At 34.1% G+C, this 26,234-nt stretch overlaps 2 protein-coding genes across 4 annotated transcripts; both read right to left on the reverse strand.

The window, feature by feature from the left end:
• Positions 1–9,031: 9,031 nt before the first annotated feature.
• LOC141670507 (uncharacterized) lies at positions 9,032–11,810 on the reverse strand. 3 transcript variants are annotated; one of them, XM_074476397.1, is made up of 4 exons: positions 11,053–11,810; positions 10,558–10,788; positions 9,994–10,333; positions 9,033–9,904 (listed from the first exon to the last, which is right to left on the reverse strand). In XM_074476397.1, the coding sequence occupies exons 1-2, from the start codon at positions 11,498–11,500 to the stop codon at positions 10,700–10,702; spliced, it is 537 nt and encodes a 178-aa protein (XP_074332498.1). In that variant the 5' UTR covers positions 11,501–11,810; the 3' UTR covers positions 9,033–9,904; positions 9,994–10,333; positions 10,558–10,699. The 3 variants fall into 3 exon arrangements, with proteins under 3 accessions (XP_074332499.1, XP_074332498.1, XP_074332497.1); XM_074476398.1 differs by lacking the exon at positions 9,994–10,333 and having other exon boundaries at positions 9,032–9,904; XM_074476396.1 differs by having other exon boundaries at positions 9,994–10,788.
• A 2,581-nt stretch (positions 11,811–14,391) lies between these two features.
• LOC141673990 (small ribosomal subunit protein eS25-like) lies at positions 14,392–17,561 on the reverse strand. Its single transcript, XM_074480716.1, has 5 exons — positions 17,544–17,561; positions 16,954–17,022; positions 15,664–15,738; positions 15,160–15,294; positions 14,392–14,505 (listed from the first exon to the last, which is right to left on the reverse strand). Exons 1-5 carry the CDS (start codon positions 17,559–17,561, stop codon positions 14,392–14,394), a joined length of 411 nt encoding a protein of 136 aa, XP_074336817.1.
• Between the last annotated feature and the right edge of the window lie 8,673 nt (positions 17,562–26,234).

Consider the following 26,234-nt stretch of genomic DNA (forward strand, 5'->3'; position numbering starts at 1 on the left):
AACTAAAATTGACTTGTCGAGATGTCAAATAAATACTCAGTTTGTCCAAATTGGACTGAAATATTCCAAAATTTTATTGATTAACTCAATATAAATTTAGAATGAATTGATTTCAAAAGTATTATTCTAAAAATAATTTATTAATTAAATTATTTCAGTCTGAGTTAAAGATAAGTTTAAATAAACTTGTAGAGATCTCAAAATTACTCATTCGAGATTTGTACAATGACTTATAGAGAAGTCATGAAGTGACTTATCGACATGTCCATTCGAGAAGTCTCTTAATGACTCATTCGAGAACTCATTCAAGAAGTCATAATAACTTATCGAGAAGTCCAAGAGAAGTCTAACAAAGACTTATCGAGAACTCATTCGAGAAGTCAAAACAACCATTCGAGGAGTCCAAAATTGACTTATCGAGAACTCATTCGAGAAGTCACAAAATGACTCATAGAGAAGTCATTTATACTTATCGAGAACTCAGTTCTCTATATACTTTTTCTGCATTTCAATTCTGTCTTTTATCATTTACATATATTGACCATATGAAATAACAAAGTGACAGTTTACTTAGAATTTGAGAAATTCCAAGTTAATCAAAATAAAATGAAAAATAAATATGCAGAGAAATATGAAATATTTATAGTTCATATTTCAGTTAATTTCCAATTAATCAAATGAATTTTGATTTATTAGAAATTAATCCGCTGCAAAACATTAGATGAGTTCTTGCCTTCAGGATGAAGAATTAAGCATTCCAATTTCACCTACAAGTCTAGTGAAAGTAGCTTCATCCAAAGGTTTAGTAAAGATATCATCTAATTGTTATTTTGTTGGAACAAAAATGAGCTCAATGGTACCATTTGCAGCATGTTATCTAATAAAATGGTACCTTATATCAATGTGCTTTGTTCTAGAATGAGTAACTGGATTAGCCACAATAGATATAGCTCTAGTATTGTCACACATAATTGGAGTTATGTGTAACACTAGGCCATAATCCATTAGCTGATTTCTAATCCAAAGCACTTGAGCACAACAACTTCCAGGAGCTATGTAATCAGCTTCAGCTGTGGAAGTTGGCACAGATTATTATTTCTTACTATACCAGGATATAAGTCTTTATCCAAGAAATTGACAGGTTCCACTAGTACTCTTTCTGTCAACCCTACATCCAGCAAAATCTGCAATTGTGTATCTAACAGCTTCAAAACCTGTTCCCTTAGGATACCATAATCCCAAGTGTGGAGTCCCCTTCAAATATCTGATAATTCTCTTCACAGCCATCAAATGTGGTTCTTTTGGATTGGCTTCAAATCTTGCACACAAACATGTAGCAAACATGATGTCTGGTCTACTTGTAGTTAAGTACAGCAAAGATCCAATCATTCCTCTATAACTTGAGATATCTACACGTTTTCCCTTTTTATCTTCATCCAACTTTGTAGTTGTAGACATAGGTGTAGATGCAGGTGAACAATCAACCATACCAAACTTTTTCAATAAATCATTGACATACTTAGTTTGGCTGATGAAGATTCCATCACTTCTTTGACAGACTTGAAGTCCAAGAAAGTAACTCAATTCCCCCATCATACTCATTTCATATTCACTCTGCATAAGCTTAAAGAATCTTTGGCAAAGCTTTTCATTTGTAGAACCAAAAATAATATCATCCACATAGATCTGAACTAGTATCATATCATCATCATGCTTCTTGTAGAAGAGATTCTTGTCAATAGTACCTCTAGTGAATCCATGCTTAATCAGAAATTCGGACAGTGTGTCATACCAAGCTCTAGGTGCTTGTTTTAGTCCATAGAGAGCCTTTAGTAACTTGTATACAAAATTTGGAAATTCCGGATTTTTAAAGCCATTGCATCCATTTGTTACACATTGAAATTGGAGTGTGTAGCAAATGCAAGAAAGATCCTTATAGCTTCAAGTCTTGCAACTGGAGCAAAGGTCTCATCATAATCAATTCCTTCCTCCTATGAGTAGCCTTTTGCAACCAACCTTGCTTTATTTCTGGTGACAATTCCATTTTTATCCATTTTGTTCCTAAACACCCACTTTGTTCCAATTATACTCCTGTTCTTTAGTACAGGAACCAATTTCCAAACTTTATTTCTTTCAAACCGATTTAGCTCTTCTTACATAGCAGATATCCAATCAGGATCAAGTAGGGCTTCTTCATTTTTTTTGATCAACTTGTGAGAGAAAACTTGCATGAAGACATTCATTTGCAGTTGCACTTCTAGTCCTCACTCCAGCAATGGGATCACCAATGATTGCCTCTGTATTATGACTCATATCCTATTTATTTATGTGAGTTTGTTGACTTGTGTTTTCTGCTTCTTCTTCAATATTGGCATGACTTCCATAATTTTCTTCTCTTTCTCCCCCTGAGTTTGTGCTATCAAATTCAGGTGTTTGAGATGAGCTTCCATTCCCATGGTTCACTTGTTCATTTAAATCTTCATTTATTCTGTCATTTGTATTGACTTCAGCATCATCCTCAGAATCACTATCAATTTTGAGATTTTCAAATTGTAGGGCTTCAGCTTCATTTTCATCAAGGCATTCCAAGCTTGGGCACTTTTCATCATCAAAAGTAACATTTGTGCTTTCCATAATTTTCTTTTGTTCAAGCACATAGACCTTGTAAGTAGTTCTCTCCAATGAATATTCGAAAAAAATTGCTTCAAAAACTTTTGAGTCAAGTTTTCCCACATATTCAGAGTTGTCCTTCAAAATATAGCACTTGCTTCCAAACACATGAAGATGCTTCACAGTAGGCTTCCTTTTAGACAAGACTGAGTAGGGTGATTTTCCAAGATTTTCGTTAATGAGATATCTGTTTTGAGTATATCATGCAGTGTTCACAGCTTCTTCCCAAAAACTTATTGGCAATTTTGCATCTTGCAGCATTGTTCTAACACCCTCAACTAGTGTTATGTTCTTTCTCTCAACCACCCCATTTTTCTGAGGTGTACTAGCAGCTGAGAATTCTTAAACAATGCCCTTATCTTTGCAGAATTCAGCTAAGGTTTCATTCCTGAATTTTATTCCATTATCACTCCTCAATCTTTTCACACAATTCTGATCTTCAGCCTGCTTCTCAGTTTTTGTGATGTGTTCAATTATGATGTGTGGAGTCTCATCTTTAGAATGCATATATTCTAACCATTTATATCTTGAGTAGTCATCCACCATCACAAGTGCATATCTCTTTCTTGAAATTGACAAGACATTAACTGGTCCAAATAAGTCCATGTGAATAAGTTGCAAAGGTGCACTTATAGAATTCACAGTTTTGCTCTTGTGACTTGATCTTTTCATTTTTCCCTTTTGACAAACTTCACAAACTTCATTCTGAGCAAACTCCGGATTAGGCATGTCTTTCACTAACTCCTTTTTGACTAGAGTATTAATTTCCTTGAAATTCAAGTGAGACAGTGTCTTATGCCACAACTTGCTTTGCTCTACACATGCCTTGGTGTAGAAGCAACAAATTCCATCCTCATTTGCTGAGTCCAAGTCTACAACAAATAAACTTCCCTTCCTTGCTCCTTTCAGAGCAACTTCACCAGTCATTTTGCTGATAAAAGTGCATTTTCATTTGTCAAATGAAACCTTGAATCCTTTATCTGCAAATTGACTAACACTAAGATTATTCACTTCAAGACCAGCTACCAGTGCTACATCTTCAATGACAACATTTATAGAAATCAATTTGCTATATCCCATTGTGAAACCATTGTTGTTGTCTCCAAAAGTCACTAATTGGCTAGCCTTCTCCTCAAATTGTGATAGCAGGGCCATATCACCTCTCATATGTCTTGAGCATCCACCGTCTATGATCCATACGACTTTCTTCCTTTTGCCCTGCACACAATGAGGACTAAGTGTGTTTAGAAACCCAAGCAGTGTTGAGTACTTTCTCCTTGTTAACCGATTGAGCAGAGTTAGAATGAGTTATTTCAGAAAGAATAGTGCTTATGGACTGTTGTGCATTCTCCCTTTTTGATGCAGACCTAATAGTTACTTCTTTGAGTTCTACTATCAGCTTATGGCAACTTTACATCACTTTCAAGTTGCAAGGGATGCAATCAAACTTGTCACAGAATGAGTATGGATCATTTGCATTTGCTTCATTGTACTTGCATGTTCCTTCTACTGGGTTGCTAACAACCTTTTTACAAAGGTGAGTTAGATGATTCACAGAGCCACATTTTTGACATTGTTTCCTTGGGGCATCTGCAACAAATGCAAAGTTGTTGATTTTGTTTATCCCAATCTTCCCATTTCTATTCTTCTTCTTCTTTCTTGCATCTTCAGTCTTTACTTCCTTGATAGGTGTCTTGGAATCTTGGTTGACCATGGGCTTCTTTTCAACTATAGAAGTTGAAGTTGTTTCTGTATTTTTCTTTTCATTATCTTCATCAGCAATTTCTTGCTTTATGATCAACTCTTCTTCACTGAAATCTAATTCACATACTTTGAACATAGGTGAACCAACCTTTCTCAGCATAGCTGGGACATCTTCATTTTCAGTTGTTTTTCCTTTACCACCTACAGTTTTCTTGTTGTTATTCAAAGCATTATAATCAAGACCAATAGCTATGTTAGCACATGGCTTATTCTTCTCATGGTACTAACCAACCAAATCAGATGCATTCCTGAAAGACTTCAACTTTACTTCATTCTTTTCCAGCTTCTCCCTCAACACAGCTTCAATTTCAGCAGCACACTTCAACTTGTTTTTCAAATATTCATTTTCTTGCTTAAGTGACTCAAGCTTCACAAGCAGCAGATCCATCTTTTGTTTCTCACTCTCAAGCTTCTCATTAGCTTTTGTTAGCCTACTGACTTCCTCAGTAGCTGCTACCAAGCTAGTGTGTATATGAAACATCTCCACACTCTTCTTTTCAACAGTCTCCTTACATTGACTAGCATTTAAATCAATGGTGGTTAGAGTTGGTACCTTTGATTTTGAAGTGGATGCTTCTCCATGCTCAAAAACCATAAGTGCATAGTTTCCAACTTCTTCATCCTCATCATCAACATCAGTATCATCCCAACTCTTTCATTCTGTAATATAAGCTTTTCCAGACTGTTTCTTCAAGAGAGCTTCATACTTTGCTTCCAGTTCCAAGTAAGCTTTATCCTTTTTCACCTTTTGGGGCTTTCTGCATTCAGTAGCAAAGTGACCCAACTAATCACAGTTGAAGCACCTTATCTTTGATCTGTCCACAGATCCAGTTTTGTAACCACCTTTGCTAACTGAATTATACTGAGCTTTTGGTTTCCAATTATTGTTGTTGGAAGATTATCCCTTGCCTCTGAAAAACCTTGGCTTCTTGACTCTAATGTTGGAAAATTTCCTATCCAAGTAGGCCATGGATTGGTCCATTTCATCTAGCTCATCCAGGGTGTAATATTCATCTTCCTCCAGCTCCAATACAACTTGCTTCCGAGGTCCTTTGTTCTTTTGTTCCATAGCTTGAATAACTGGAACTTGATCATCTTCACTTTAATCTTTATCATGTACAATCAAAGCACTGGAACCATCAACAACATGTCTAAGGTGTGCTTTCAATGACTTTCTTTGCAGCATCTCAAGTTTATAAGTTTTCAAGATTCCATATAGAACTTCCAAAGTCATTCTACTTAGATCTCTTCCTTCTCTAATGGCTGATATCTTCTGTTCAAGATGGTTAGGAAGGGCTAACAAAAACTTTAGGGTTAACCTCTTCAGCTTCATAATATACATCATGTAGCTGCAAGTTATTTATCAATTTATTGAACCTCTCAAAAACTTAAGTAATTCCTTCTTTTGGTTTAGCCATAAACCCCTCATACTGAGAAACCAGAATCCTCATTTGGTTTGACCTAATTTCCTCTGTTCCTTCACACAGAATCTCTATCTTCTCCCAAATCTGTTTGGCTGTGTCACAGTTGACAATGTTATTGTACATTACATTGTCAAGTGACTCTATTAAAATTCAGCTGCAAGCCACTATCCAGAGATACTTTTTCCTTTTCAGGTTCAGTATATTCTGAAGGATCTTTAGGAGTATAATATGTTGGAATGGTCATGTCTCGATTTGTAGATTCCTTAACTCTTACCATAGGGGTGAAAGGCCCATCTTTGAGGATCTGAATATGTAATGGGTTAGCCATCCTTATAAATAACATCATTTTTTTTCCATAATATGTAGTTAGATCTGTCAAAGGTAGAGATTTTCATACTGCTAAGCTTCTGTGTATTCATTCTTCCAAGATCTTTAATCTGTTTGCTTTCAGATTTTGCTCTGATACCACTTGTTAGGTAATGAATACAACACGGGGGATGAATGTGTTTTGGATTATTTTTAAACTTTTTAAACTGTTGTGGATATGGTGAACAAAGCAATCTAATTTGTAGAGATAAAGTGTTTTAATAGAAATGATAACACATGCACATAAACACAATATCTTCTAAACTCACTTAATTTATATTAAAATCAAGTATGTATTGCTACAAATTTATGGGTTCTTTGTTAATAAAGAACTAAGCTTCTTTCTTGAGAGAGTTACAAGAATTATATATTTATTTGCTACAACCTAAAACAAAGCAATCAGTGTTTACTTTATAGAACAGTAAACACAGGTTTTACACAGCATGCAATAGCATGTACTAAACTCTGCTTTAAGTTAACTGAATCTTTCTATTTCTGGCGTAGTGTATCTTTGTAAATCGTGCATGTCTGTGACTTTACTTTGTCAGTTAATCTTGGCCTTTGATGTTGTACTTTTCAAGCTGCTTTTGTAGACTTTTCAAATTAGAGATTGATTTGTTTGTTGATTGAAAATCTTGGATCTTTAACTAGTTTGCATTCTTACTTGAGATTTATATCGAGATCTCCAGTTTGAACTATAGAGAACTGACATCTCGATAAGTATAATGACTTATCGAGATCTCTTAGTTCTCTACAAGTGTATTGACTTATCGAGGTCTCTGAGTTCTCGAATGTGAACTTGACTTGTCGAGATCTCTGAGTTCTTGAATATGAACTTGACTTGTCGAGATCTCTGAGGTCTCGAATGAGCTTGGCTTGTCGAGGTCTTCAAGTCTTTGCATGTATAATTAACTTGTCGATATCTCTAATCTTCATATCTTCATTTTGTCTTATCGATATCTCTGAATTCTCTAATGCAGAAATGACTTGTCGATATCTCCAATCTTTATATCTTCATTTTGGCTTGTTGATACACTGAGACTTCTCTATAAGCTATTTTTGACTTATCGATAAGTCATTCTGGAGTTCTCGAATGACTTCTTTATATGACTTGATTTGTGACTTGTAGATTTCTTGACTTAGAATGTTTTTCTCAAAACAGATTTATTCAACTCCAAGCTTCTTCTCACTTTCTCTGATGCATGATCTTCATGATCTTCTTTCAGAGTTTATTCTTAGGCTTGAGACTGTTTACAGAAAAATACTCCAGATTAATCTATTGACACTTTTACAGACTCAAGTAATACAATACAAAATGCAAACTTAGATTATCATACAACTTACTTAGGACTGTCAATTTGACCTAGTCTTGTTATAGTACAGGCATGTCTTGCACAACAGAGGCATTTAAACGAGTCACGTCGAAAGAAGTAATTTCATTCATTAAAAAAACACTTTGTGCAAGTTTGGTGTACCATCTGAAATTATTTGTGATAATGGGTCACAATTCATAGGTGACAAGACGGAAGCATTCTGCAGGCTGAATCAAGTAACAAAGTTATAATCAATAACCTCAAGAGGAGGCTGACTTCAAGCAAAGGTAAATAGGCTGAAGAGTTTCCTTGGGTATTATGGTATGACAGGACTACTTCAAAGACGTCAATAGGTCAGGCGCCTTATTGTTTATTCTATGGAACAGAAGCCATCTTACCAACTGAAGTCATGATGCTCACTGCCAGGTATGGACTGTTGACAGTAAAGGTGAACGACAAGGAGTTGGCACATGATGTAGACACCGTAGATAAATTTCGAGAGATGGAAAATATACATATGGAATTCTACCAGCAGAAAGTTTCCAAGACCTATAATAAACACGTCCACTTGAGAACATTTCGAGTTGGTGACTTTGAATTGAGGAAGACATTCCTTAATACCGTAGACATGACGGTAGGAAAATTTGCTGATATTTGGGAAGGGCTTTGATAAATGCAGCTGTCGGGCGTGGGGCTTACCAATTATCCAGTTTGGATGGTACAAAAGTACCAAGAAGTTGGAACGCTTTACACCTGAAACTTTATCACATGTAAAGTCTCATAATCCTTTCTATCATTTCGATTTCTAGGGAAATATTATAATAAGTCACTAGGACATAGCTTTAGACGTATGATGATTTCAATTTTTGTTTATCATGAGATTTATGGCCTAATGAGTCAAATTTCCCTTCGTATTTCTACATTATGTGCTATGTGACTAATGTATTATCTTATTGAATGCATCCAATTTTCTGATGGTAAGTTATAGTAGACTACACGTTATGAAGATGTTATTTAGTTGCATGTATTTATGATATAAACATAATAAGTGATAATAGCTTATAATAGCTCTAGTCGATTATTGGTTTGTCACATTCAAACCGAAGCCTCAAATGCAAGGTTGATCACCCTGTCACAATGATCAATTATGAAAGATGAAATACGTACAATTCAAACTCTGATGACACGATAAAATATATAATGAGCGCGTAAGCAACACATTACATGTAACAAGTGTGTTTTAAGAGAGAACATGTGTGTTTTAAGAGAGAACGACCTTTTAACTACTCTACGAGTGCATGCACCAATGTATAATAATAAACAATTAATGTATTCTTCAAAGTATCATGACAATATTGGTATTCTATAATCAAACTATGCGCGAAAATATATTATGGGACTATCATAAGAACTTGCAATATAAATCAACGTGCCAAGAAAAAATATATTCGAATTAATTTACAAACTTAAAATTCATATTTCACAGAGTCGTTCAGTATAGTGGACATTCGATTACAAGAGGTTACATCAACTAGTCATTAAGATTAGACTGATTACTTTGTACAATGACATTCAGGCATATTTGAGCTTACAAATAACTTGTATGATTTGCACATATGTTATTCTCAAAATCTACAAGTTATTAGTGACGCGTTGAGAATAAACGACAATAAATAAATCTAATTGGTTAACTTCATGTCGATATAAGTTTCCACGTCAACATGTAATCAAAATCGCTCTTAGAGATAAATAACAAATACGTTAAAGATGATCGGGAAAATAAATACAATAGACACAGAACTCCTTGAATGAAAGCGACATACCTAACGCAGTCATATGTCAAGCACAAAACCACAAAGTTAACTCAACACCCCCGGCTATAGTAATTCAAACAAATAGTTCAAATTCTTAAAATAAAACAGAAGCACGAGGAGTTTTTCATTCATCGTGAGCACTGCCCTTAGGAGACTCCATATCATTATCATTGGCTATTGGAGCATCAAACTCGTCCACAAGAAAGGCATCATCTGGAAAAACTTTGTTGTAAATCCTAACAGTTTCAGCTACACCCCGGGAGCTCCACTCACCTCCATGGTATTCCAGCATCATGTCCACCCAGGTCCTCATGATCTACTGGTGGACGACATTTTCTGCTTCATCACCTATGTCCTTTTCCAAGGATTGGGCCTTTGATGCAAAATCATCGAGCACCTTTTGGATTTCTTTCTTGTCTTTAAGATTCTGCTTCGCCAATTCCTCTGCTACATGTCTTTTGCTGGCACAACCTTTCTGCTCAACCTCGATCTCCTCGAAAATCTTGCATTCTTGCCTGTATACTTCATGAGCAACCAGGATGCCTTGCAGAGCCTATATTTTTTAAGAGAAAGTGCATTAGTTACAATAATATAAAACTCAAGTTACCAAGACGCATTTCACCTGTTGAAAGAGACACTTACATGGAAAGAATAACTAGCAGAATACTCCATGATGGATTCGACAGTACTCTTTCGCATAATGGCCATCCATGGATTGGGGCAAAATCATAACCCCAAGCAAATGTACGAACTTAAAAGGATTGGCTCCAAAAGAATTGGCATGAGCAGCGAGAGGAACAAATTGGCTATTGGTTCCAGCACTAGATGGCTCAGTTTTAGTCTTCTTCATAGGGGGCTAGAAAAGGGGATTACTAGAATGGGGCTTTAAAAGAGTCAGTCTTATTCGACTTGTACTCACAAGACCTCTTGAACAAATATTTGCTACATGTTAACAATGGTTTGATAACCGGGGGCTTAAAATCTACAATCAGGAAGCAAGGGTCAAAGTTTGACAAGGAGATTAACCAAGAACACAATAATAGAAGTAGAAAAGCCAAAAAGGAAATCATTCGACAGAGATACCTCTCGCATACTTGAGTCTAGAGCTCATTTCAATCTCATACATGTCATTTGGGCTTTCTTTAGATTCTAAGGATATGCTATGAATTGATAAAGAGGGCTTTTGTATAGGAGTGAGTAACTTACTTCTAGTCCTCGAGGCGACACCCCTATGTCCAATGGCCTCAGATCCACTCCCTTCACCACGAATGGAAGCCTTTTTCATCTTCGCAATAAAATCCTCCACATCCACGGAGGCATTCTTGACTGGTCTGCCCAAACAGTTGGCTCATAATCTTTCACCAACATGCAAAGCCATGACCTTTTCTGCAATTTCTCTAGCTTTGGTCTCATCTCCACTCAGTTCCAAATCAACATCTAGAATATAACATGCATACCAAATAAGGTGCTACGAAGAGCGAGGTTTAAGTTAAAAGATACTTATGATGCCTATTGGAACCAAAAAAATGGCAAACAGTGTGCTTAAACAACATGAAGATTACATGACGGGATGTAAAGCGTAAGAGTTCAAGACCCAGACATTTGTAAAATAGTTACACTATGAATCGAAAGACATAACGAAAACAAAAAAAAATAACAAATGAAAGGGAACAATCAAGACACAATTGGATGTGAAAATACCTTCAGCATTCCATTTTCCAAGAAAATCTATTGAAACATCCCCAAAAGAGGTTCTCTTGACAAAAAAGAACTCATTCTTCGATCCTCTGTCATTAACATTGTCAATGTTGAAGACAAGAGATTCATCTTTCCTCCTATTCACAAAACTATATCTACATCCACTAAACTTCTTCAAGGTATAAGAATACTTCACCACATCAGCATCGATACCAAGTTGATGTTTCTCTTCAATAGCATCAAGAAAAGCCAGGATCCTCCAAACAAAGGGCATAATTTTCCCTGGGGAAACATGCATGGAGGTTATAACATTAGTAACAAGTCGTGAGAAAGGTAAGGTAACACCGATGGTGATTGGATAATAACAGAAGCAGATCCAACCGGGACGGTGGAAGACAACTAGTTCATCAGAAGCAGGGAGTTTGAGTTCAGCATTGCACTTGAATAACATTCATATTTCAACAAGGTTTTTCTCTTTCAGAAGGTTGTGGTAATTGTCACGAGGATCAAGAAAATTGGTGGTAATCCAAAGGGTTTTGGGAGAATCAGCGGTCTGATCGATGGCTTTAGAGCTTGTAACTTTGGTATTTTTCTTAGCCATAGTTGGATAAAAAGACGACAAGAAAAGAGGAAGTTGAGAGAATATAGGAAGAATTGTGAAAAGGTTATCAGGAGATATAGGGGGAGCGTTGATAAAGATGAAGGGTTTCTTGATAAGTGAGGATTTGAATGAAGCGTGTGGGAAAAGGCTTTGATGCACATCTTTCGAAGAGTCATAAGTGTATATCTATACGTTTTCTAAGTGTATATCTATACGTTTTCTAATTTTTGGTTTACTTGTTGAAATATTGATTTTGTTAATTCTGTTTTATTTGTAAAATAATTCAAAAAATCAAGGGGCTAATGTTGATACCGATTTTTTAGCCTACCTAGGAGGCGACATAACGTAACGACTGAGCTACAGACATGACACGAACCAGGAGGACATGTTCGAAGACTAAAGGGGTGAGTGTCGAAGAAGGAATAATTGGTCAAAAGTGGTCCATGAAGATCGTTGTGTTAGTTGAACCACAGGACTTGGTCAATACTATCATGCATATAAAGGTGAGAAAAACAAGGAGAATGGACAAGCATGAATTTGAAAGTGGCTAGAAACAAGGAGTAGCTAATAACAACTTGGAAGTGTGGATATATATATCTACAAAGAGAGGAGAATAAGGGAAGAACACACATTCACAAGAAACAACACACCAACATACACTACACAAGGAACCGAGAGGGAAGATAAATAGATTATGAGAAGATGATTTACTTGTAATATGAATCATTCATTGTAATCTTGGAAAAATCATGGTGAAACATTACTAGGTTGGATATTCACCGCGTCACCAATCTCTCGTCTTATTTACATTTCATACTGTCGTGTTATTAGCCTTAGATCTATATAATCGAAATTCATACGTAGCATTTGACCTACAAATTTTAGAAAAGACAATCACCACATAGGAAAGTTAAAATAGTTGATGCGATAGCTCGAATAAATCCGCAGTTGAGAAAGCACAGGGCATAAATGAAGTAAACAGACGAAATCTCAGCTCGTAATTTACGGTATAATATATGTACGACATCAATCTAAAATTGTGAATTGTGAATCGTACGTAGGTGGTGCTCATAATGGACAAGCTATGACTAACATTATGGAAGTGTTCATTCGTAACATAATAATGGCTAGTTTTCTTCGTGTTAAGGAAATGAATAAGTAAATTTTTTTATAAGACTGTGAAAGTTGTCAATATACAGCGTAACAAAGTCAAAGATGGTACTTAATAAGGTAAAATTTATATTGCGGGATGAATTTGATAATAAGAAAATATGAGAAGAAGGCTAATACACATATGTTGAGTGAGATTGAATATATATATATATATCAAAAATGTCTGATTTGTTAACTCAACGTAGAACACTACATCTAAATGATACTATGTCCATTGTAATCAATACATATTGAAGACTTGGTATATACACAAGATCATTGGTTTGATAGCCACAGTGAAAAAGAAGTTATATGAAATTTGTTAATATGGCCAATAGTGTAATAAAGGGTTGAAGACATTCGACGCAATTGTCAGGATTAGTGAATATCTAAAGAATTCTCAGCGAAGTTGATTGTATAGGACTGAAGATTTAACAATGTACTTAAGGTTATAATACGAAGAGCTGAGAGTGAAGTTAGTCGTCTATGAACCAGACCAATTACAATAGACATTTGCGATTCGTGAAAATAAACTAAATATAAGTATTAGAAAGATTGTTAATTAAAGTTTTTACTCGAAAGGAAAGTTTAATATTTGAGTAGTAAATAAAGATGCGAAGAAGGTAAGCAGTTCAGAGAGTTACGAGGACAAGTATAAGTATGTCACCTCCACCTCCAGGAAATTGTTTCAAGTACTAGAACTTTGTGTACTAGTCGCCGCCTCCTAGCTTTAAAGACTTGAGAACCGCAAGCTGAACTCCTGTTAAGAATTTTGTGTCTAAATAGATTTATAAAATGAATTTTCTATCTTTTAAGATATTAAAGTTATGATTCGGTGCATAACATAGTAAAATGCTAGTTTCAATTTCTATAGAAAAAAAAGAAAAAGAAAATGATCATCCCAATTACAATCGCCGCTAACAATTTTGGGTAAGTTGTGTAACATTTGCAAACCCAACTCATTTCATTTCAAGTATGCAAGGACCCGAACTCAATCTAAAACCACAAAAAGGCTCTAATTAACGACAATAATACATTTAACTGTATCACAAGGAAAATGAAATTATTATCTTAAAGCCAATATATAATTTCAGCAAAATTTCAGACTAAGCAGAGTTATTTTAGAACCTCCCCCAACATTATTTTTAGAAAATAGTTGAGAATCGCAGGCCAGTCTCGTGCTAAATTATCCACTTATTCCCTTAAACAGGTAAGGTAGGAAGCAAATCAAACAATTATATGCATATAAAAACAATTTCAAAAAATCGTTTGTAGCAACAAACTTGACTCGGAAAATACACACATGTATATAATCCGTTAAATTTTAATTGAAACAATTATCATCCAAAAAACTGATTTGCATTCAAAATTCTAATTGCAGATACCAAATGGCAGTTTTCACAGAACTCCATAAACCCTCCATTACTTCAGAACAAAACAATTGAAAATTGCAACGCTCAACTCTACTTAAAGCCAAGGGACCATCTTCAAGAACTGTGACATATAAAACTAAAGCTAAACAGACATAACAGCAAAATCCTTTTTATAGAACATATTCCAGCTCTTTAGAAGACAAGAACATGGGACACTTAAGTGTTTGTAGCCCTGGTATAAATCTGCTGGTTTGAATGCGTAGATACCATCCTGATCAAACCCCTTGACATCAAGTCTCCGATTGCCCTCCTTGCAAGTGACCCGTTAATCTGACAGGACATTTAAATTGCGATTAAAATTTAATATATGGCAAAACCAGAAGTTTAAACATGATTACAGCAGATGCAAATTATAATAAAATTTTCAAAAACAAGGGAAATGAAATCTCCTACCCCGCTTAAAAATAATAACTTAAGTAACCCCTAGTATCATTAAAACTATGTGATTCCTGATAACTGGTATAACGATGTTCAACGACGATCCAATACTAAAACTTATAAAAAAAATAACAAATAACAAATATATAAATATATAATACAATACAACGTTAACTGCATCCTGGGAAACCAAAATTTCTTACATTAGCAAGATCACACAGCCTTTACTATAACTCAATCAGCCTGATAAAAATGAGCAATCTCATAAATATTCCTGTATTTAATTCTAGGTACTGAAATAACCTCCCAAATTTATTCGAGTAAATGGTTTACAAAATACTGATATTAGAATTGGTCATTAGCTTCAGTAGATGAGAATTGAGATTAAGGAACAATATAATATTTATGCAACTATGTGTAACAATCATTATAAACCTAATAGGGCAGGGGGAGTTCCATGTACAAAATGATTAGAGCAATATACCAAACCATTTGGCACTAATAAAACTGAACAAGCATAACAATATTTAAGGATTATAATGTTACCCTTAAACGATCAGAAATGATGGATGGAGTGATAAGCTTGAACTTGGGAGCTTCGGAGAGAAGCTTATCATAAGTAGGCTTGTCAAACAACACCATGTTGTTGACCGTCTCCTTTTGCTTTCCTTTGCTCCACTTCTGCACTCGTAATCAATTGTTCCGTTAAACATTAAACAACATCACGAAGGCAGCTACTTAAATTTCATCCCAATAAATTTCCCAAAATATTCAATTAAAAAGCACATTCTCAATTTAATTGCATAAATCAACCCCATTTTTAGTTCACTTAAAATATATATTAACTCAAACCGGGAAACTTGTATAATGCAGCTCTAATATCTTTCCATAGTCCCATTGCGACAAGGCAAGTTTCAATAAAAAAACACGAATAAGTAGCATGAAATATTTAAAGAATAAGAAATATTTAGATTTGATAATTTATAAGAAATTGTTAAATAATAACAGAACAAGAAGAATAAAAAAAACAAAAAAATAATAAAAGTTGACCTTTTTCTTCTGCTTGCCGCCGCTAGATTTAGTAGGCTTGGAGGAAGGATAAGGTGCCTTTTCTTTCTTTGGAGCCTGCATTTTCCATTACATTTTATAATTATTATTACACATCTTCATAAAAACACGTACATGCGCACATACATACATATATAAATACAGATGAGTTTGAAGAAGCTTGCCATGTTGATTTATTTGTAGAGAGAAGAGTAAAGAGAGATAAAGCGGTTGCTGACAGAGTGTAAATGATAAGGCACAAACGCTAATTTTTTGAAACCCTAGCTGCCCCCCTTTTGATTTTCTATTGCATTTGGGCTTATTTCCTATTAGTCACGGCCCTTTTCGAAATTTATAAGAATTTTATTATGCCAGGTCTGGTAACTTGAAATTCATTTCAAATCCAGCATTTGACCAAATATCTTGTTTGACAACTTTATTAAATTTTGGATTTGTATTTGACCAAATTCAAGTAAATAAAACATATGCACAAGTTACGAGAATTTTAAATAACAGCTCAATATATGTAATTTAAAATGACAAGAACTTCATTTTAGCTCGGGACCAATTGATTCAAACATTTCCCTTCTCAGCCTGTACACACGTAGATACATACACTTTCGCTCTTTCTCTCTTCGATCTTACCAATCAGCCCATACACACGCAAATACATACACTTTCGCTCTATCTCTCTTCGATCTTACCCATCTCCCTGATCGCAAAGGTGCAATTCTCTCTCTCTCTCTCTCTCTCTCTCTCCATGACTATGTGTGTACATATATCTTGGTTCTATCTATACTTCTTCATTTTTATTATTTCAATTTGATGTATGAAATGTTAGAATTTAATAATTCTATAAACATATAATTCTCTAAAATAGACACGAGGACCATAATCATCATATAATTATCGAGATTAAACTGAAGGCGGAAGCGTACCTGAATCCATAAGGCGATAATTTTGACAGTACCCGAATCTGTATAACGTTCTTGACTATTGTCTTCCTCAACCAAGTACACCTTGTGGTTTCTCAATAGTTCTCTCTAATGGGTAGAAGTTGTGACGGCCTCAACCCCGGGGTTAAGAGTTGATGTCATCAACAACCACAATAACAGACATAATATAATCAATTCAATGATAGAGTATAAATACGACCCCTTTTACCAAGATCTTTTCCAGGTTTAAGTATGATTTAGGCTACACAACTATCACAACTCAATTTACCTTATATATTCCTGACCACTAAATTAATACAACAACTCAACAGACCACATCTGGTCTGAACACAACTACCTCAGAGGAGCCTGACGCGGAAGGAACTGGAGCTCTACCCTGACTATCACGGAAGAATCTCCTAGGCATCTGCAATACATATATACAAAACATTATGCAAGGGTGAGCAATCAATTGCTCAACAGTACCACTATATGAATAACAAGTAAAGCAATTTATGATAAAACAGTGATAGGAACAGAGATCATAGTTCATTTGCAAAACATGGTAAACCTTCATAAACTAGATATTCAAAACTAGCATGCTCTGAAAAACAACAATATCAGCCGTGCCTTGTGTATAAAAGTTAAATCTTAGCATACTATTTCATTTTCAAATCATCTGTCTCAAACAAGTTGATTTGTTAAACAATTTCAAAACTGAATCAATCAAATCTATTGGACGTTCAACGGGTGAAGATAGTTGATCAGTCTATCATCACCGGACAGTGACTAACGACCATCCAGAATAAAGAATGTGTTTCAGAACTTGGGAAAAGACCAGCTAGGTCTTTCCCCCAACGCTGGACTAATCGATTAGACAGAGCGCTCAACCGAATTAGCCACTTACGCCTACTCAATTCCAATAGATCAACTGAATTCCCTTTTTACCTTTTTCCAAAATTCCATGACATAGGTGGATCAAAACATTCTCTTTATCCAGTTTCCGAAATCACTATCACCTATCTCTTTTTAAAACCATTTTGTCACAACACACTATTCAAAACTTCTTTTCATTTAAATCACGTTTAGAGATAGGTACTTTCAAAACTTACTTTTCCCAAAAACAGGTTTAAAACAACGATTTATAACTACAGGGGATACGTAACTTAAAACATTTATGTTCCATTACGAGATTAAAACACTAGCCATTCATATATACTGAACCATAAAAAAATGGTCAGGGGTACTTGCCTTGCAGAGCTTTACAACTATCACTGACTGATTTGTGGATCGACTCAAACGTTCGGCTTATGCCCTAATTAGCAGACTATCCTGGATCCGACTTCAATGCTCAGTTCCTTCACTTGGAATCTCGCCGCGCTTGTCGACTGATCACAAGGTTATCTTTAATTCGATATCAATTCTTGAGTCCTTCGACTAGAACCTACAGAGTCAAAATACCCTACGTTAGACGACCAGGTATGCTTGACATATCCTCAATAACAAACATACCCATTTGATATCAAATCCCTATTCGTACTTATGTGTACTATTATAATGCATACAGCAATTAGGGTTCACGTACTCAAAACTCGACTCAATAACCATTTTCAGAAAACTCATATTCTTGTCGCTTTAGAAAACCGGGTTGTCAGCTATAAAATATATTCCTACGACACGCAGGTACATTTCGTAAAATAGGGTTATTAACCATATACCACAATATGCAAGTAGGCTTGCACAACATTTATTTATAAGTATATAACTATATACACTCGACTGATATTCCCGATATTTTACAAGATACGCTTCCGAAATTTGGGCAGCGTATCCTTTGTTTATCGGACTACCCGTCGAACAAAATCGACGTCTCAATCAACAACCAATCCAACAATCAATCCAATAATCACAATTCTTCAACCAAATTATGTGCCCGACTTAGATATAAAAATAACATATTCTCGTTTCAAAAATAATTTTATGAATTAAATTATTATTTTAAAATATTAGGACTCAGATAAACATCATTATGGTCCACCGTCCGCTCGTCGAAATTCATCGCGGACGGCGGTAAAATCCGCGGGTACCCGATTAATTCGGGTTTCCAACGCTAAATTCTACCGATTAAATGATTTATGCACACAATCATATTTTATTTCATGAATTTTACTCAACGAATTCCCTGCAGAAAATAACATTAAAATAATAAAAATCTTAACCATAAACACACGCGCACAACGCGTGGAACAGAAAAACAGAGACAAGCCGGAAATGGAAAGCGGCAACAGAACACAAGCACCACAATCGACTGCACATATACATACATCTGTAAAATTCATTTATAATAAATATTAGAAACAAAAGTTTTATGCACAAAATATTTATATATTTGTTCTAAATTGAAGATCATCATACTTTCTGATATTTGGCTCATAACATCCCTCTAGTTCTTGCAGTGAGTCCAATAGCAAGATGCAAAGACTCTTTGTGTTCGAATCCAAATCCTCACCCAAATTGCACAGTATAAGAAGCTTCCAATGGTTACTAATAATATGAAATCATCCATCATATATAGAGTATAAATAATAAGAGTATAACAAGACATAATATCTAGTTAATTTGTTACTTATTGACTTACTTCTCACAATTGGGAACAAGGACATATCTCTTTGTGAATATCTTCTCTTTTGACATCCACTTTAGCACCTTCTTCTTCCTCTCTTTGCATTTTTTGTCGAAAAACATGAAAAACCACAGGGGGGGTCGACACAAGTGCATGAGGCCACCAATCCCACCGGAGCAGGCGGTAGCTTATCGGAAAACACAGAGGCCACCGAAAAATGAAAAGAACCATGGAACCGAGGCGAGTGGCAGGGAAGGAAAAAGAGACAGAGTATGGCGAGATTGATCGAGAGAAATCGAGAAAGAGGTCTCAAGAAATTGAGAGATAAATGAGAAAGAGGGATAAGGATAAATCCTCAATTGAAATGTTGTTGATGCGTACACGTTACACTAAAAAATATATACATGTCTCTTTAATTGCATAACCATGAGACACGTGTTTTACTTATCTGAACAACCCTGTTTCCGTACCGTTTTAATTTGTTTAACGGTATAAGGTGCAAATAATTACTAATCGAAATGATTCCAAAATAATCTTAAAATATTATAAATATCCCGAAGTTAATTAAAACGTAAATTTTGTAATTTTAAAACAAGTTTTGAAACACAATTTCTACCTTCTTTTAACAATTAAACAGATCAACGCGCGGGCGAAATTAATGCCAAAAATTCCCAAAATAATTTTATAGTTATTGAAATATTCTAAACTAAATAAAATATGAATTTCATAATTTTTGAAATATTTCTGATTTTATTATCGAATTTACAATAAAGTACAATCAGAAAATCATTCAGGGTTAAATAATTAATGAAATATTGATTTCTAAATTTTATAAAATCCCAAAAATAGATATTATAACTATAAAATCATAAAAATAATTTTAGAGATAATCCAAATATTTATGGAAAATAAAACTACAATAAAATCACTTTTAAAAGCGATACAAAATCATACAACTCAATAATTAACCACGCAATTCAATCCCATACACTAGTAATCACATATATATAATAACAAAGTAATAACCCGCTGACAGAATCCATATACATATTTTATTTGTGTAATTATTCAATAATTACAGATTTAAATAATACTAAAAATATACGAGTCGTTACAGAAGATAAGTCGTTACGTGTACTTGATATATTGGGGACTATAACCCTTTTTATATAACAACTAACTAAATCTCCCATTATAATTTAATCGGGTCTGGTATTAGGTATCAACTTAATAGGTCCATACAATAAATTAAAATCTAATTGGGTTTCTTATTTGATAACTTAATTTAACCCAATAAAATAAATAGCAAATATAATTGATATATTTATATGTAGCCCATAAAATAATTATTATATATAAAATAATAATAACAATCTCCCACTTGGGCTTCATATGAATTCATAATCAATTATACAAAACTTTAATGCACAACTTTATGCTATTTATCGTCATTAGATTTTATCAAAACAATTTGGTCCGTCTACTATATATGCATGAGATTTTGGCGGCATTCGTCACAAACTTTACGTGACTAAACCTTCCATGATCACCACACAGATATATTTAACGACATGAATCAATGCATGGATAAGTGGCATGGAAATTACATACAATGTGATCTATATAATGTTTATTTCAAACTAGTCCTTAGTCAATCTCTAACGAGATTGATCAACTCAATGTTAAACCACAATAAGAAAATTGAACAAAAGCAGAGTGACATTTAATAAAATTCCATAAATTGTATTCTGCAGAACATAAACAAATCAATGTTTATTACATAAAACACCAAAATACAAACACCCACTAAACCAAAGTATCACATAAGGTAACACTCATATGAGTAGTATGCTCGTAAAAAATCTTAGGTGTTAACGCCTTAGTGAGCGGATCCGCAATCATGAAGTTAGTGCCAATGTGTTCTATCGAAATTTGTCCACTCTGAATTTTTTCTTTAACAACTAGGAACTTGATATCTATATATTTTGCATCTGTAGTCCTCCTATTGTTGTTTCAATACTCCACTGCTGATTTATTATCACAAAATATCTTTAATGGTCTTTCAACACCATCAAGAATACGAAAACCAGTGACAAAGTTTCGCAACCATAAAGCTTGATTGGATACCACAAAACATGTTATATATTAAGCATCCATAGTGGATGAAGCTGTAATATTCGGGATATATCATGTAATTATTTTTGTCAATAAATAAATATTATGTATTTATTCCGTGATTATTCTGTGAATTATTTGTTAAGTGTTATATGTGTTTGGATATTTAAATATGATAAAATCTGAGTATTTTAATTTTTATATGTCAAAAATAAAGTGTAGATAATTGTCATATTTTTCTATTAATTTTTATGTTGTTATATGATTTTATAAAAGATTTATGGATTTAATAAATTATTTTTCCGATATTTATAAACTATTTTGTATAATCGGGAATCAACTGACTCCAACCGTTTTTACGTTTTTGCAACCCGGAGGTCTCGGGAAAACTCCTTCCTAACCTATTTGCAATATTTCGAGCATTTTCCATGTTTTGACTTTTATGTGATTTTAAAATGAAAGTGAGATTTATTCTTTTGGGAATTTTGTAAAAGAAGTGACAAATGAGTTTTGGTATACTCCGGTTTAGGATCGTGTAGTGGAACATAGTTATTAGCCTTTAGTTAAGTAAGTTAAGCGGAGAGTCAAAGTTGTCAGTCTTAGAGGTATCCTTAACGGTTGACCTTAGATATTCTTATGAGATTTTCTCATTATTGTCAAATACTTTTCGGGCGTCGTGCAAGGAACGACATATCTATCTTATTAGGAATACTCAAAGTTAAAAAGAAGATACGACCTTATCTACGAGCAGAATGTTAAATTACGTCGATTGGTCGTAATTATGATATCAAAAATTATAATGAGAGTATCAAAGATAGTACCGGATGATAACATTGGAGTTAAAGTTATGAATAAGATAGTTATGCAACAGCCAATGAAGTTTTCATCGATTACTGAACACAAAGTAAACCCAATAGAAGGGAGGAGGTATACCGAAGTGAATTGTAGAAGGATTCTTATGTGGTAGTTTCCTTAATTTGGTACCCGGCTTGTGGTTGATGAGAAAAACAACCAACTCATATAGTAATGACAACCAGCTGTGTGATTTTCAAAATTTTAAAAACAAGTTTTCAAAATATATATTCTAAAAAAAAATCCAAAAGATCTTTAAACAAAATGAGTTTTAAAATTTGGTTGTCAAATTACTACTTGAGTTTCTTGTTTGTCATAAGAATTAGATTACCCAGAAGAATACTTAATCTAGACTCAGTATTGTTAATTCAGAGGGCCAAGTGGACCCGATATTACGGAGAAGTTTAAAATTTTCCCGATAGAAGAGTGCAAACCTTGTTTAATAGTATTAATAATAGAATCAACGTGCGGAAACATTACTTATCTAATTCATGAAACTATTAAAGTTTAAACAATTCGTTGATTCGAAAGAAGACAGAGTACGATCGAAGAGAATAAAGGAATTTCCAGATTTTTGAAGAAGAATATTATTATTATTAAAAGAGTCGATATGTTGCATGATTAATGGTTATTCTACGCAACATACACGAAATTAGAAGTTATGACTGTAAATTATGTAAGAACGCGATTATGATCGAATTATTAAAGTTTCGAACTTAGAGGCACGGCGCTAAAAATACAAGACTTGATAAGTAGAAATTTATTTTAATTGATCAATTTATGAAGGCATTTCCAGATAACATTCTGAAGTTATTATATGACTTGGATTTTGGATCTGTTGATCGAACGAGCCCTGAATGTATACATACGTAAAATATGGATGGCGACCAACGATATCATTCTTTTCTAGAATATGACAGCGTATATTATCCTTGATTCTTGAATAAGTATAAACTCCTTTCATTAATAAGTTTTATGAGGCATTAAGGGAAAGAAGGTTATTGTATCCCTTTCAAATCATTCTTCTTTCAAATATTGCTTTCTTATTGACACAAACAGTTTTATGGTGTGACGCTTTGTCGAAATGACGAAGAGTCTGGTGGGACACCACCGAATCATGTGTTGTATGCTATATAGTATGAAAGACTGACCATCTTGAGTACAAATACGGTTGTCTCATTCATATCTAAATAATTACTCATTCTTTTATTTTTAACTATAAACTTATTGACTTATTGATCCTTCCGATTATTTCGTTGCAATGTTGTTCTTTATAAAGTTTTTCAATCAGAATCATATATACAAATTCCCCCTTATTCTTATACCATGTGGTTTAAAAGAAATAAAATAATCTCGTATAGTAGATGGAATTATATGTTGAATTGCAAGCCAATAAATGATAGGCATTCATGTGCAAGGAATGATTCAGTATGCAGATGACGCATTTGTTATGACAATATCAAATCAGAAGCACGTATCTGTTATAATGTTTATTCTCATGATGGAAAATGTAGTAGTAAATAAATTCTGCTAGTACGATATCTTTCGAGTAAAGAAAATTTGACGTGAAATGGATTGGTTGGCAAATCATGTTGGGTAAATTGACCATAGAAGTAAGAACACAAGGCTGTATACAACAAGCAAGGGAAAATTATATACTGACTGTAACACCCCCAAATCCGGGGTCGGGGATCCGGGTTGTCACGAGTTTCATTTCCCTTAATAACACTCAATCTTTATAAATAACCAACTAGCGTACTGTGACCCCACAATATACACACAGACCACAAGTTATAGTCTCAGAGAAGAATACCAAAAATAACACAAGTCATTTTATTCCATAATTATAAACCATTACACCTTAAAAGGGTTTCTGAATAAATTTACATATTCTTTGCCATTATTACAATTCATAATATACATAAGTATGGTACATCAACAGTTGAAAACCTAGCCTATTGGTAGTTCCCACCTCAGCTACAGTGGCATCAACGCCTACAGGAAACTGCGGAACGTTTCTTATCCGCTCACGAATTGGGAGCTTGGTCCTGTTCATCTTGTCTATATGTTGTTTTGTGATGAAAGAAGAAGCAAGGGTGAGCAACAAGCCCACCAAAATAATATGTATTATAATTAAAAATATATGAGCATTCTCATAGTACTCATGAAAGTCTTGGTCAAGAAGAAATGAACCAAGTTGATATCATAACGCGACCAAGTCACAAAATATTCAGTATATATATACATATATACTTTTCAGAATCTTTGAAGTCCTCTTCTATGCATAATATACATAGAGTTCCAGTTTATAACTGTATAAAAATATCGTTGCAAGGTGAACTCATATATCTAACCTTGTCTCAATATTTTTTTGAAAATCTTTGTCATGCATAAGATAATCATTAACCATATATAAGTTGAAAAGATGAAGTTACAAGATACTCCAATATACTTATATATTTTCCGAATACTACTTGAACTACCACCGTTCAAGGTATAATCAGTTTCAAAAGTTCATCACATAGATGAGACTACAAGGAAAGACTTGAATAGATTCAATCTTTGAAATATCATTATAAATAATGAAGTTACGAGATACTTCATTAAGTCCCGATATATATATATACACCTATATATATACATTTCATACACTCCTTGAAAACCTCTGTTATGAAAATTATAAACAGAGTTGCAATATCCAATGAATTTGGAAAGGAGAAAACCCATAAACCTGATATCTTGCTGATCAGGCAAAGATACAAATAAGTAACCTTTTCTACTAGTAGATGGACGAATTCCCCACTGGTCATCACCCTGGCCGCATTAGGACCTATGCTGGACTGCCACTCAGCCACTTACGCATTGATGGACTCCTACTGAGCCACTTACACTTTCATGGACGCCCACTGAGCCCATGTTGCTTATGCCGACTCAAATAGATGGACTTACTTCCTGAATGTTGGGCAAGTAATCAAAATGTTTTCTCAAAACAACAACCTCGTTGCGAATATAAAATACACCACAGAGCCAGATCCCTCAGATTTTTAAGCGAATATTTAAATCCCCTTCGAAAGGAAGATCTTAAATTTGAAAATGAGTTTTGGAATCCGCTCTAACTTTTAAAATCATTTTGAAGACTCGAAAACATTTTTAAGAATGTTTGGAGTAATGTTGATATGTTGGAGAATATCTGAATATTATTATTTAAATAATATTCCCATAAAGGATAATCTTTATAAAAATAACTGAAGTAGAAGTTTTAAAAACTCATACTTGAAACGAATAATAAATAACAAAAGATATACTTATACAAAGGTATGATCTTTATTTCAATAATCGAAAATAAGTTTGATTATCGAACCATTATTCTTTAATAAAATAAAGAATATTATTTAATAAAAGAAGCGGAGTCATAAGCCCTCGAATGAATATTCAAAATAATATTCATTAAATAAAATAAAGTTATCGAATAAACCTTATTCAATTAATAGTTTTGAAAACTATATCTATATATATATATATATAAATATATATATATTATACTCGGGAACATCGAATTCCGGTTTAGAAAATGTTCACCTTTGGGTCCCCTTTACTAAGGGTATACGCAACTACTGCTTATCTCTAACATAGGTATTATGCAACTTATAAGCATTTGAATCAACAATTAGATATCAAGATTACGAAACAGGCATGCATATATACCATATCAGCATGCTCCAATATATCGCAAGATTTACTAATAACAATCATGCACTTATCACAAGATTATGCATATACATATATACATCACAACAACTATATAACGGGTAGAAAACTTGCCTGAGCGACTGGGGGTGGTAAGAGGCCAGGGGCGAGTCTGGTAACCTATAAACAACATATAAGTTGGAATTAAACCAAAGTTGCTTAAGGATCTAGACTTTAACCAATTAGACTCTAACGTTCACTTTCGCGCTTAACGATTCACTTTAGTCGCTCGGGTACCCTCGGCTCCACCATTTTTAATAAATTAACCATTAAGAATTTTAAGGCGATTCTTTCATGAGTAC

The sequence above is a fragment of the Apium graveolens genome, chromosome 7, assembly GCF_009905375.1.
Source record: "Apium graveolens cultivar Ventura chromosome 7, ASM990537v1, whole genome shotgun sequence".
Classification (NCBI taxonomy): Eukaryota; Viridiplantae; Streptophyta; class Magnoliopsida; order Apiales; family Apiaceae; genus Apium; species Apium graveolens.